Source organism: Rousettus aegyptiacus, unplaced genomic scaffold, assembly GCF_014176215.1.
Source record: "Rousettus aegyptiacus isolate mRouAeg1 unplaced genomic scaffold, mRouAeg1.p scaffold_m13_p_4, whole genome shotgun sequence".
NCBI lineage: Eukaryota > Metazoa > Chordata > Mammalia > Chiroptera > Pteropodidae > Rousettus > Rousettus aegyptiacus.
Window position 1 is genome coordinate 147,874,892 of NW_023416307.1, and position 14,928 is coordinate 147,889,819.

General features: G+C 39.0%; 1 protein-coding gene across 11 annotated transcripts in view; it reads left to right on the forward strand.

Moving 5' to 3' along the window:
- The first annotated feature begins 1,087 nt into the window (after positions 1-1,087).
- GOLGA4 (golgin A4) overlaps positions 1,088-14,928 on the forward strand; it is a 95,365-nt gene continuing 81,524 nt past the window's right edge. For 8 of the 11 annotated variants that reach the window (XM_016123966.2, XM_016123972.2, XM_036219908.1 and 5 more), the window contains exon 1: positions 8,394-8,753. In XM_016123966.2, the coding sequence (XP_015979452.2) occupies positions 8,682-8,753 (72 nt within the window). In that variant the 5' untranslated portion in view covers positions 8,394-8,681. Of the gene's footprint in view, positions 1,181-8,393; positions 8,754-14,928 lie in introns of those variants that run through there. The other 3 variants (XM_036219907.1, XM_016123969.2, XM_016123964.2) reach the window with 3 other exon arrangements.

Consider the following 14,928-nt stretch of genomic DNA (forward strand, 5'->3'; position numbering starts at 1 on the left):
TCCTACAAATTCAGAAGATAAAAAAGGGATATGAAAGTAAATCTCCCCACCACTGATACTTCCAGCGCCCCGTTTCCTTCACTGGTGGCCACCACCCTCACTAGTTTCTTACGCGTCTTTCCGGATATATCCTGTAATAGCTGTGTGTTTACTAAGATACATACATACATATGTGGAACCCTATGAAATTTCCATTTTTGAAGTTAAAAAAAAAATCAGCAGTTTCATGAGATTCAACCTAACACACACGTATATGTGCTGTATGCAATGTAGTGTACTTTTTCCCACTTAACAAAAAATCTTGAGATGTCTGTATGTGTAGAGCTGACTTTTTTTTTTTTAATTTTGTGCCTATTTATTTGTTTTCATGGCAAACTATTATTTAAAATTTACGTCCAGGAAACCTGAATTTTACTTCCGACGTACAGTTCTGTGAGTCTGAAATCATGTGTAGATCTGTGTGCCCACTACCACGACCAGGAAACAGAAATATTTCAAACATATCTTTGCAATCGCCACCAACGACAAAGACAGAATACCGCCTGCAGGGACCTCACCGCCTTCCCTCGAACCCCCCTCCCTATCGCTATGCCTTTTCTACCCCCCAAGACAATATTTTCCTTGACTTCAAACGGCAGAGGTTAGGTTGGCCCGCATGAAACCATGCAGCATTCTTTCGTTTAGCATTCCTTTGCTCAGCACTGTGGAAGATTCATCCCTGTTGTCGTGTGACGACTATAGAGCAATACATTGCACAATATTTCAGTGTGTTATAGCATTTTTGACCTGCATAATTAAGAAAACATTTATATCGATTGATAAATTAAACTATGTTTTTCGTAATGGTTTCCGGGTTCTTGTGTTATACTCAAAAATGCTGTTAGCACTTTAAGATTATCAAGTAAATCTTATGTTTTCTTCCAGTGCTTTAATAATTTCATTTTTAGGTGTGAGGAATGAATCCAGCTTTCCCCCTCCCCACCCCCCCCCCCCCCAAGATACCAACTACTCATTTAATCCTCACAGGAAATTTATGATTGATATAATTACACGTCTTCATTTTACAGATGAAGAAACTGAAACATACAGAAGTAATCTTCCCCCATCACAGAACTAATAAATGACAAAGCTGAGATTTGAACCTTGCCTTTCCCTACCACCCACACATCTTGAATGTGAGGTAAGTGCTTCTTTTTTTTTTTTTAACCACAACACAGACACAGTATCTAAATGTCTGCAATAGTAATTGGTTTACTTAGAAATCTAATTATCAAGTAGCTACTTAGCAAGGAGTGAGGAATTTGACATCTTCTCACCTCCTTTTCATCAACCCTTCTCTTTGTTCCCAGGAAGCCACTTTCTTGAAATAAATTTTGTTTTCTAAGCCCAGTGTCAGGATTTCCCTTCAAATGATTCTTCTTATTAAATTGTTGAGTGTATCAGCTGTGTAAATAGCTGACTGTTTACATATCATGTAAACAATTATAAAACTGTTAACAATTAAATTGAACTGCTTTAAAAAAACTGAACGGGGTGTGTCTCAGGGAACAGAAGGAAATGGTAAACATAGTACAGTTGGAGATGAGGATAAAGGTCAAGAAGGCTTGAGGTCAGTTTCCAGTTCTGTCACTGAGATCATATGACTAGGGAAAGACATTTTTTGCTTGGTTGTGCCTATTTGTCAAACAGGGGCAATAGCAATAATAATGTAACCCCTTACTTTCTCTTAATTTATTTACTTTCTGCCTAAAATGAGAATAAATTAAAAACAAAGATACAACAATTTTTTTTTTTTTTTTTTTTTTTTTTTTAAAGAAAAGGCTCCAGGCTGAAAATTTGGCTACATTCCTGGGAGAGTCATAGCCTAAGTTTAGACACTGATGTGGACCTTTCTTTCTTGGGAGGTTTTCCAACTTTTTATAACTTTAATTTATATAGTCATACAGTGTTCTTTTGCAAAAGTAAATCTGAAAACATAAGATGTTTCCAAGTGTTCTAATGAAGTACATTAAAACAGGGTAGTAACATGAATTTGATCTGCTCTATATCTCTGTTATTTGCTATAGCCAAGAGTGTGTATATGTCTATATTCCCCACTCCTCATACAAATGTTGGCAAGTCTGGCATGTGAAGAACAACACATTTGTAGCACTTTCATATTTGAGGATAGTTCTCTACATGTACAAAATGAAATATATATTTTTTTGCAACCAAGAAAGCATATATGCTACTGAGGACACTTGAGTATCAATCAGTAAACCATTTTGGAACAGAGTTGAACATAGAGAAATTAATGTCAGGGGGAGTCTATGCATCCTCAGTGAGGGATCCAGGGGGCCGTGGCTATGGGCTTTAGAGCCGTGAAAACTCTGGGTTCAGATGATGCCTCTACTCTGTCCAAGCAGGCTGTGTTGGTTCAGGTGAGATTCTTAACCTCTCTGAGCCTTAGTTTTTATTTAAAAAATTTTATACAGTGAAATGCAGTGTTTGTAGTACATATAGTTTTCTGGGTTTTGACAAATGCTTAGAGTTGTATATCTGCTACCATAGTTACGACATGAACTGTTTCATCACCCCAAAGATTCCCTCATACTGTCCCTTCTGTCCCTTTATAATTAATATCTCTCCCATTTCACCCCACCTCTGCCCCACTCAGCTCCTAGCAAACACTGGTCTGTTCTTTTTTCCTGGTTTTTCAGAATGTCATATAAATGGTATCACATGTTTGTATGGCTTCTTTTGAGTCCAGCTTCTTCCACTAAGCCAAACCCAAGATCTATTCAGGTTGGTAGGTATCAAGAGTTCGTTCTTTACACTTCAGCGTATTATTTCATGGTATGCGCATTTTGTTTATCTCTTCACTGGCTGAAAAACATATAGGTTTTAATAATTTGTCTCTCAAGGAATTTGTCCATTTTTTAACATTGTTGAATTTGTTGGCCTAAACTTATTTATAACATTTTTTTATACTATCTGTAGAATCTATGGTGATATCCCCTATTTAATTCCTGATATTGATAATTAATGTTTTTCTTTCTTTCAGTGAGTCTTCCTAAGGACTGATCAATATTATTCTTTTCTAAGAACCACATTTTAGCTTTTTGGCTTTTCTCTTTGTTGGTTTATCTGTTTTCTATTTCATTGATTTCTTTTTTTGTTGTTATCTTTATTTCATTCCTTCTACTTACTTCAGTTTTAATTTTCTTTTTCCTAACTTTTTAAGGTGGAAGCTTGGACTATTGATTTACAAAGCTTTTTTCTTTCCTGACATAAACATGGAATACTATAAATTTCCTTCTAAGCACTGCTTTAGCTGCACCTCCCAAACTGATGTGTTCTGTTTTTATTTTCATTCATGTAAAACATTTTGTGATTTCCTTGTGTTTTGTTTTTTGATGCACCAGTTGTTTGGAAGTAAGCTGCCTAATCTTCAAGTATTTGGGGGAGTTTTCTAGATATCTTCTTTGTTGCTGATTTCTAATTTAATTTCGTTGTGGTAAGAGAACATACCACATTATATTAATCCTTTGAAATTTATTGAGACTTGTATTATGAATTAGCATAATAAGATAGAATTAACATTCTATCTTGCTGAATGTTCCATGTCTACTCAAAACAGATGTGCATTCTACAGTTGTTGAGTGTAATTTTTCAAAATATCAATTAGGCCAAGTTAGCTGACCTAAATCCTTCTATATTCTTACTGACTTTTTGTCTACTTGTCTTCTTGTTCTGTTAAGGAAAGAGGTGTGTTAAAATCTCCAACTATAATTGGTTGAATTATATTTTTAAAATCTGTCCTTTCAATTCTGATTGTTTTTGCTTCATGATTTTGAAGCTCTGTTATTATATCGATACACATTTAAGGTTATGTTTCCTTGACGAGTTAACCCTATTATTACTTTGAAATGTCCTTTTTTATTTGTGTAATACCCCTATCTTGAAGTTTACTTTATTCGATATTAATATAGTCATACTAGTTATCCTATGAATCATGCTTGCCCAGTGTAATGGATTCTCTAGGGCACTGTGCAGGTGCACTTCCAGGATGAGACCTTCATTCCCCCTGCGTGCTGTTAGTGTGGCTGCAGATGACTCACAGCTATCTGTACTGCTTTAGCTGAAGGTAGCTGCCTTGCACAAGGTTATCACATCCCCTGCTTCTCCTCCTACTACCCCTGCCCCAGTTCCAACAAATCTCCTGTAAGCAAATTTCAGCTTGTGACCAAGGGAACTTGATTTGTGATACATGGTCTATTCTTTTCTATGCTTTTGCTATTAACTTATCTGTGTCTTTATACTTAAATTGCATCTCTTATAAACAACATATAGTTGGATTATGCTTTTCTATTCATCATGACCATCTCTGCCTTTTCATTGATTTAATCAATTTACATTTAATTACATACATGCAAGCATACAAACATATTTATAAAGCTGTTCACCTTAATATTGTTTTTTTTTTAATGGCAAAGAAATGGAGAGAAGTGAAATATCCATTAATACATGAACATCAATACATCAATCTTAAATTATACTTCATCTATATAAAATATAAAATAGTATGCATCCATTAAAGAGATTAAAATACATGTACTGATTAGAAAGGATAGTTATGCCATGTTAACTGAGAAAAGCAAAATGTAAAATATGTATGATCCATTTTTCAATAAAACAAAGCTACAAATATATTTATATACAGACAAATTTACATGTCTCTGTATTTTCATGAATACAGAAACAAAATGGAAAGAATGCAAACTAAATTATTAATACGGGTCATTTGGAAGGATAAGGTTATATTCTAGTCTTTTGTTACAGTGAGTATATATTTATTTTGTGACAAAAGAAAAAAATACAGTGTGATACATATGTTAGCCATATATAAGACTGAGGTTGTATAAAGGAGAGCAAGATTGATTCAACTGATAGGTGTGTGGGTAGGAAGTTTGGGATGGTGTTAGAGAATGCTGGAAAGGGATGATAATAACACGTGAGTAGCATTATCAAGGTTAGGCAAGAAAGATAGAAGAGGAAGAGGGATACAAAGTCATAGAGGACAACAAGTATATTCTACCGATTAAGACTTTTACAACTACTATGTGTAACTTGTGGACCAAAAAAAAAAAAAAAAGGAAAGGAGGTATACAAAAGCCAGATGTGTCAGGGAACCACAAGTTAATCTGACATTTCTGGAGCTTTGAAGTGTGAAGGGTGGAGAGGGTGTAGCAAAAGAGAAAGCAGGATCCAGGCTGCTGAGGGCTGGTTGTACTGTCTGGGAATCTGAACAGTGTCCTGCAGAACAAGGAGGCCATTGGTGGAGTTCCAGCAACAGAGTATCATCTGCTCTGGAGAAAATGGATTGGGGAGAAGCAAATCTGGAAACTGGGAGACCATTTAAGTGGTGAGACATAATGAAGACTGAAACTAGTGGCAGCCGGGGAATAGGAAAGAGGGTGGATTTGAGAAATATTTTAGAGTAAAAGTCACGGGACTTGGTGATTCTCTGGATATGGGTGAAGATTGACTTTCAAACTTTTAGGTTGAGTAACTGAGCAGATGGAGGTGACACCAGCCAAGGCAGAACATAGGGATGCTAAACTTTTGAAGAGGAGAACATGCAAGAGAGTGAGAGGAAACACAAAAGGGGCAAATCTGATGGTGTCAGTGATAAGTTCAATAGTGGAGGATTTCTAGATACGTTGTATTTGAGGTGCCTATGGGCCATTAAGTCGTCTAATAGTTGTTCAATAGTTGAATATATTAAGATTAAGTATTTCTGTAGAAATTTAGTGTCAGGCCTAGTATGAGGCATTGGCTGAATTGTATGACAGATACGGTTCTCTCCCTCCCGAAGCTGAGAGCTTATTGGAGATGCTGTAATCTGGAGCTAAGGGGAGAGATGTAGGCTAGAGCTATCAACATATAGAGGGAAGAGTGCTACCAGAAAGCAGAGAAAGAAGCTCTTAGAATTTATGAGCATTATTTACTATGAGCTATACTGTATGCATATCATCTCATTTAAGCTTCATGACATTTCTATGAAATATTCAAATGTTACAGATGAGGAAAATGAAGCACAGAGAGTTGAAACTCAGAGATCGCAATCAGGCCTTTGGACTGAATTTTATTCTATTTTGCTGCGGTGATTTAAAAATACCTCTAGATGTGTTCGCACTATCTAGTTTGTTACTTTCCCTCATCTTCTACTGTCTTATATCATATATGTTCACTTGTAACATTTTTGCTCCCTTTAGGCATTTGACTTTGTACTATGTGGTTTACCTAAGTGCCAAAGGTCACAGGGTGAGATAATGGCTGAGTTCTGCTTGACCCAAAATCTGGGTGACATCAAAGTCGATGCTCTTTACTGTTATGCTGTACTTCTGTGGATGGCAGAAGAAAGTGTGTTGTATGGTGACGCAAAAGGGCTGATAGATGTTTGGGGTCAGAAAGTAGGAAATTACAGTTAAAGATCTCGGCTGCAATTGGTTCTTTTGGATAGTAGTCTTTTCTGACATACCATTTTCTTATCTAAGGCTTGGAAAGGAACTTGAAAATATATATAATACTGTTTTCTGAAGTATTGTCCCTAGTGATGATGTTATTCTGAAATTTTCCTGAAATATGTAGGTAGGATGGTATCTGCCATTGGAAGGGTGAAAGAATGATAATTAGGTTTGGTCTGTAATTACGAAGATAGCTTCTTTGTCATAAAAAAGATTGACACTAATTCCACTGGGGAAATAAATTCATGAGGCCTCTGGTCATTATGATCAGATGCAAGCCCTTCCATCCTGCAGTGAGGTGTGCTTGTCCTTGAGTAGCTTGTTGGAGATGAGTTCAAATTACTAACATGGAACATTGAGGCAGGCGGAATGCTCTGACTGGGTCGGCGCAGGACTCTAAGTGGGCCAAGGCAAGAGTTTTCAGAAGGTGGTGATTTGCATCCAAGAGTGGCTGAAGAATTAAGAGTAACTTATAGGTTTAATTAAGAACAGACAATGAATGTTAATTTGCAGAGGCCTGAAGACGAATAGGGCTGACTGTAATGTTCCAACAAAATTGTGGTTAAACGTCATAGCTTCGATCTTGTCCCTCCTTCCTCAATTTTTGGTGTCCTAGCAAGGCTTTTTTCACATAACTAGCCCTCTTCTGGTCTTTTTCTTTCTCTAAGTGCTTTTTCAAATCTCTTCTTATTCATTTGTTTATTATTTATTATGGCCTGCTTTGATAGGGCCCAGATATATACATAATACACAAACGTATGCATATATATGTATAACTAGTGACCTTTGATTTATATGTGAATGTTGGGTTGAAGATGCATATCAGGCATCTGGAGTCTGGGAGCAGCTGGACTTGAACTTTACGGTCTTAAGAGAAAAGGACTCCTGGGGAAAAAAACGCTCTTATTAATTATATAGGTGTTCACCATGAGATAAGAGAGGACTTAGCTCAGTTGTCAATTCAGTATTCAGACCAGGCCCTGCTCTGGCTCTAATACACTTTGGGATCAAGCTATGGAATCTCAGAGAGCAACTTGCTCCTATAATTAATTGCTAAATAAAATTTGTTAAAATGTGAAGATCAGCATGTACTGTCAGGTTCTGATACCTGAGGCAATATAAAGCAATATGGTATAGCACGTGGAAGTAGGCTGATGAGATAGAGGAGGGTTCACAGACCACCAAAGTGCAGGGTTTTGAATGAATTAGGCCCATAAACATTAAACTATTAGGATAACTGCAGGTGCTAGAGGTAAATGTGGACTCCTTAGGAATCTGTGTGGATTCTAACATCCCCAAGGACCTGACACTTACACTGCTCATGATTTTTTGAATGAATATGTGATAATATATACAATTTCGGTGAAATTAAAAAAAATAAAGGCAGATGTCCAAATGATTGAAATCTTTGCACTATCAGCGTGAAATATTTGGACCCTCGGAGGCTACTCATGTTAGGAGCAGGATTACTAGGCACTCAAGGTACAAAATCCTAACCACAGATGCTGCAAAAAAAATACACCATCCTTCAGAGCCCGTGGCAGGTTCCCTGAATGTCCCTTCTCCCACCCATGACGCTTATACAGGCGGGGTCTTCACTGTGGCCTGCCAGCCCTGCAGTAGCAGCAGCACCCTCCACGCCTGACTTCGCGGAGCCCAAGTGCGTCGGCCCGGTGCTCAGACCAGCCCCAGCCCCCAGCCCCCGGCCCCGCTCCGAGCGCAGTGCTGCACGCACCGGGTTTGGGCAGCGCGGAGCCCTGCGCCGTCCTTCGCGCTCCCGCGTTCGTGCGCGACACGTCGAGCGCGCATGTGCCGGCCCGTCCGCGCTTGTTCCCTACCGCGCTCCGTAGGGCTCCCTCGGCGAGCTCCACGTAGGCCGCGCAGGCGCCTTTGGCACACCGCTCACCTGCTGCCGTTGTCGCCGCCGCCGCCGCCGGGGCTGGATGGGGGGCCGAGGCCAACCAGTGGCACCCACAAGAAGGAGACGCGGCGGCGGCGACGCCGACACCCGTAAGAGAAGAGTCCCGATCCGCCCGCGAGCCCCAGGAGCAGGCAGCGAGGCCCGGCGCCCGCGGTCCCTGCGGTAGAGAAGCCGCCGACGCTGCCGCGGCCGGGTCTCCCTGAGCGCTCGCCCCTCAGGTCCCCCTCACACTCAGGACCCCGCGCTGCGCCATGTTCAAGAAACTGAAGCAAAAGGTCAGCGAGGAGCAGCAGCAGTTCCAGCAGGCGCTGGCCTCTACTCAGGTACTGTGGCTGCTGCTCTCCCCGAGTTCCCAATACGCCTCGACCCTCGCTCTGGGGCGAAAAGGAGGGGAGGTTCTTCCGTGACCCTTGACCGCTAACCTGAGGCTCCCCCCAAAACCTGCACTGGGTACGAGCTCAGGTTGGTGCAGGTCCTTCGTGACCCCCGACCTGGGTCCCCATCCCCAGGCTCGGCTCAGGAGAGTGGATGGGAGGGGCTGGATCCTTCGTGTATCTGACCTCTGTTAGAGTTTCCCCCTGATTCCAGACCCCGGCCCGAGAACAAGTGAGAAGGGCTCCCCAATCTTGCATGACTTTTGACCCGTGTCTAAGTTCTCACACCCAGGCGAGACCCCAACTCAGGAATAAGGGCGACATGGGAAAACCTGGGTCCCTTGTAATATCTGACCTCTTGAATGAAGTCCCCTCCTCTATCCCCGACCCGAGGTTGAGTACCGAGGGACCAGGATCCCGCAGCATTCCTGATCCCTGACAGAAGTCTGATTAATTCCAAACCCTGGGCGAGGAGTGAGGGCCAGGGGTTGAGCCATTCAAGGCCAGGCTGCTTGCGGGAGCGTTGGGACGCGAAAGAGGTGGTAGTGTGGCCCGCGTCCAGCGCCTGAGGCTGTCACGAGTTAGTCACTTGGCATACCTTGGTTGATCCCGGACAGCCATAGGGGCTGACACTCCGAGGCTCGCTAGGGTAGCGCCTGTCCCCAGCCCGGCTTGTGCTTCTTCAGGAGTTTTGTTAATGTGGTTTTTCACGGATGCTGTTGTTTCAGAAAATGACAGTTTCCTGGAAAAAGGGGGCGTGTTAGTGTTAATTAAAAAAAAAAAAAAAAACAGTCCTTAAGCACCAGTGAATATATTTATGTTTTGTTGCTGGCAGCGCGTGGTCTCTTCAGTGAAAATAATGGTTTCTACTGAATTTCTTCCCAACCTTTCGGAATCTCAACAGATTGAGCGCAGCTCTCTTAATTTTAGTTTCTACAGGAAGTCTGAGTTTTGACTAATTTGGAGGCATCTGTAATACATTTTATAACATAACATTTATCTTACATAATTTATAATCAGCTATTAAACATCTAACAACTATTAAGCAGATATTACATTGAGTTCTGAACTATAAATTGAAGTTGTTCTCTTAAAATTTAAAGCTTGTGTAGAGTTAAAACAGTTCTTGAACTACATTGGAACGTGTCGGTGAAGACTTTTTCATTCTTCGAAGTAAAATGTAAATAGTGACAAAAATTTAAATAGTAAATATTTTACTTTTCATACCATTTACTGCTTTTCTCACTTTACAAAACACAGTTATTTAAGAAACAGAAAAAACTTAAAAGTGAGGTAGAGCTGAAGAATGTGGGGAAACAGGCATGTTAGCGAATGTAAGACACTTAACATTTGGGAATGTATAAAGTGTCATTGATCCAGGTTACACTTCTAGAAATTTATTCTAAGAAAATTTAGGATGTATTAAAAGATTTAGCCACATGGATTTTCATTTCAATGTTGTTTTCATAGGTAAAAACTGGCTAAAAAATTGTTCAACAATAGAAAGAGAAAGTTGTATCAGGAAGTCAATTATTCTGCACTCTTAAAAAATGCCAACATTTATTGGGTTCTTACTATGTTCCAGGCATTTTGCTTAGTATTTTACATGCATTATTTTATTTAATTGTCACTTAAACCTACAAGGTATATAATCTCTTATGCATGAAGAAGTGAGGCTCAAAGAGGTTAAGTTGCCTAATATCACACTGCTAGTGTTAGTGCCTACAGAAAAGTATTAACATGCAAAATAATTGTGTTAAGAAGCTGATTAAAAAGCAGCATAGGAACTCAGTTTTGTAGGGCAAAATATGTACATGTTTATATACAAATAGTGAAAATAGTTTAAGAAGATTATACTCTAAGGTGCTGATGAAATATTATGAGTATATTTTTTCTTATTTGTATTTAGTTTTTCTTCATGGAAATTAATTGCCTTAGTGCATTAAGGAAAGTTGTTTTTAGAATAATAGTAAAACAAAGCTAGTTACAAACTAACACATTAGAGCTCTCCCAGTTTGGATAGGTTGATGCCTCTGGTAGACTCCATTTGGATCAAATAAAATTACTTTGTGTACAAAAGATTTAAAGCAGTCCTCTTTGATAATATGTCTATTTACCCAGAATACAAAAGGAAATCGTTAGTGATCAACTACTGACAGAAACTTGATTCTCTTCTGGTCTCAGGTTCTCAGCTATTCAGAACCTTTGCAGATGAGTAGTTGTGGATTGTTTTCCGAGTTAAGGGTTAAAGATTTCATTCACACATGAATTAAAAAAAAAAAAAAGCCTTTTTTTGATTACAATCCTTTTTGCAACAGATTACACAAATTGTTGTTCTTGTAAGCAAACAATTTTGAATTTGTATATTATAATTTCTTCATTTTTAAGTATAAATTATTTTGTGATGAAGGCACCATGCCCTTGAGAGTTTAATGGGGTGTGTAAAGCAGTTTCCTTTTACACACTCAGGAGGATTTGTTTGTTTGTTCTTGGTCTAGGTTGAAATTTTTCCCTCAGATCGTTGAATTATTTCTCCCTTATGTGTGATGCAGCTGAGAAGTCTCATTCTAAGCCTGTTTTTCCTTCATTGGTGGTTAACCTGATCTTTTAATCATCTCTTTTTTCTTTGGTTTCAGAACATTTCCAGTTTCCTTTTATTCCTACCTTTTTTTTAGCCTCTCTCCTCTTTTAAAAAAATCTTGTTTCTGGATAGATCATTTGTGTACCTTAACTTTTTTTATGCTGAGCAGTGCAAGTAGGTGGGATCGGCTTTTTTTTTTTTTTTTTAGTGAAAGAATAAATTAGGTCAGAAAATGTGGTATCTTATGTCATAAAGGTTAAGTCATTTTAAACTTTCGTTTTAGAGATGTCTCTGTGTGAAATGGTTTAATTAATTGATTGATTAATTAATTTAACTCTAGGTCCAAGTGGAAAAAAATTTGAGAAACAATGGTCTAAATAATACTGAGGAAATGGATGAAGGAATCAGACCTGTGTGTTAACCCAGATCTTGCAGTATGCAACCTGGGCAAGCCACACAAGTATTCCGAGCTTCTTATTTTCTCATCAAGAAATTGGGGATGATATTATCTGTCCTGCTTACCTTTCAGATTGGTCGTGAGGATCAACAGAGATAAAGTATTTGAAAGCATTTGTAATTAGAGCACTTATTTATTTAACAAGCCTGCCAAGGTGTTAACCTGGGTGTCACATTTGCCTTGAAGGGTAAATGTAGTCTCTCTACCATGGCGTTGAGCGACAAGTACACCTGGTATGGTGGTAGTATGCACAGGGTGTTGTGGCTGCACATAGGAAGACATTTCTGGAGAGGGTCAGGGTGACATCTGAGTAGGGTCTTGATGGATAATGAAAAGTCATGGTATGTAAGGGCAAGGCATTCAAGGCTTATTATTCCTAAAGGTGATTGTATTAGTTTTCTAATGTTGCATAGCATTACCACCACCTTAGTGCCTAATAACCCAGTTATTATCTCATAGTCCATATATCAGAAGTCTGATATGGGGTGACGGGGTGACTAGGTTCTCTAATCAGGATCTCACAAAGCTAAGATCAAGGTATTATTCAGACTGTGTTCTTATCTGGAACTTAGGGTCCTCTTCCATGTTCTTGTGGTTGTAAAATTTAGTTCTTAATGGTTGTAGAACTGAGGTCCTTACCCAGCTGTTGAAGGGGACCACTTTTAGCACCTAGAGCTGCCTGCAGTTCCTTGCTACTGGACCCCTGTAGACATTTTGCTTTCTTCAGGACAGCAGGAATACATTTCTCTGCTTTCTGCCTCTGCACTGTAGACTCATATTTCAAGGCCTTGTGTGATCAGGTTGGACCCATTCAGATAATCTACTTTCGATTAATGCAGAGCCAACTGATTAGTAACTTTAAATATCCCTCCAAAAGCCCTTTTGCTATGTAAGGTCAGCTAATCAGGGGAGTGATAGCATAGTCATAAGGTAAGGGTCATTTGGAATCATCTTAGAATTCTGCATGCTGGATTGACTAAAATAGTCTTTCTTATACTGAAATTGAGGCCTGTAGTCTCATAATAATGATAATAATCAGTCAGCAATAAAAGCGTTAATCGTGGATATAACCATCAGGTTTCTTGACAAATAGCTTAGGAATCTGTCTTAAGATTTTTCTCATGGCTATGAAAATTAATTATACCAAGTTTAGTCTGAATGAATCTTAAATCCTTTTATATTTTGAAGTTAGGATAGCTCATTAAAGATCCAGGACTTTGGGATAAATGCTCAAGTACAGTTAGTTTTTTATGCATGTTTTATATTTCACAATCACTTCCATTCCATCATGGGATCCTTACTCTTGCAACTGCAGAGGAAGACCTACAAGTCATCAGGCCAAGCCCTGCCAGGTGGTACTGCTTTACTGAGGACAGTGTGTTTCAGAACCTGTTCAAATTTATAAACCTCAACGTTTGATTTGCTGGTTTATCTAGAGCTGATGGGGCTGTCAGTTCCTGATTAGGCCCACATGAAGCCAAGATAAAAAGACACAGTGCCAATTTTTAAAATTCACAGTGGGGGTGTACTTTTCAAGTGATTGGAAGGTCACTGTCTCGAGTAGCCCTTTCCTGGCATCTGGCATCTGGCAAGCTGCATTATTACCCCAAAGATTACTTGGTGAAGATAGAATCAAAGCAGAGAGGGTTGGTCAAGAGCTATTTCTTCTAGCCTAGTAGTACTTTGTTTAACTTTTTGCCTTCTCAGTAGCCCTTTTATTAAAGGAGATATTACATACAACCATTTCAAAGCAGATAGAAATGGAGCTCTTCCCTCTCATAGTGAGTGGCAGGCTTTAACACATGTATAGCTCTCGAAGCTGGGACGGTTCGAAATTCATGGCTCTGCGTTTAGGAAGGGTTTATTGAATTTCTCTCAGCTTCAGTGAAAACTATTTCTAAAGTGCTGGGCAGACACTGTCCAGTGGCTGTACTTTCCCTTCCCATTTTCTGAGCACAATATTAATAACTTCTAGTCATACATTTTTCTAGACATTAAAATATTGATAAGGCTTCAGCTTTATTTCACATTCAACCATTTTCTTGTTTAAAATTTTAAGACCTTACTGTTTCTGTTTTTATCCCAGAAAAGGATATCATATTCCTTAAGGTAACTTCTGCATGTAGGTAATTTCATCTATCACTTGTTGATTTTTCTAGTTCATCTTTGAGGAGGTATGTGTGAGCTGAAATTCTTAGTTGTAAGCAACAGAATTCAGTCTAGATAGTTAAGCAGAAAAGGAATTTATTAAAGGATATTTGGTAGCTTACAGAATTTCCAGTAGAGCCTGAAAGTCTGGGCACGTTGCCATGCCCAGCCATGCAGAGGGGACTGTACTAATAACAGTATTGTAGCTGCCTCAGCTTGGTACCAGCATTGCATCTTCCACTGCACAGCTCTTGTGCACGAATGCATGAAGCTGTCTCCATGATTGTCAGCTGCTGGACTTTAATTTTGCATGTTTATTTTCTCACATCATTTATGACTCACAGTCTCATGTGGGTGTGTTCATTGGTGGGGCGCAGGTCACCTGCCCTAGATGCAAAGACGACTGGATTAGTGAGTTTTTAGAGTTCTAACTTTGGACTTTTAAGAGCTGTTTATAAAAAGGATATTAAACTTTCGTTGTATTTTGTTGATGTTTTCCTCCTCCTCTCAATTAAACTTTTAATTTTGATATCTGCTTTTGACATAAAAATCTCTCCAATTCAGACATTATGGAAATAGACCCTCATATTTTCTTTTATATTTCAGATTTTTAAAGGTCATTTAAATCTTTAATATAGCTTAATATGAACTAAGGATCTGATTGATGACCTTCCATCCATATACATGGTCATTTGTCCCAACACCATGTATTGGGCATCTGTCTTGATTAGAAATGTTATGCTTATTATAAACTAAATGTGTATTTGTGTGTATGTACATATATGTGTGTACATAGAGTATTTGTATGTGTGTACACTATTCCTCATGACCTCTCTCTTCTAGGCTAGCCATGGCAGTATGGGCCTATTTGACAGATCAGGATTCCATTTGTTCAATCACTCATTTATTTACCAAATATTTATTAAATGTCTTTGATT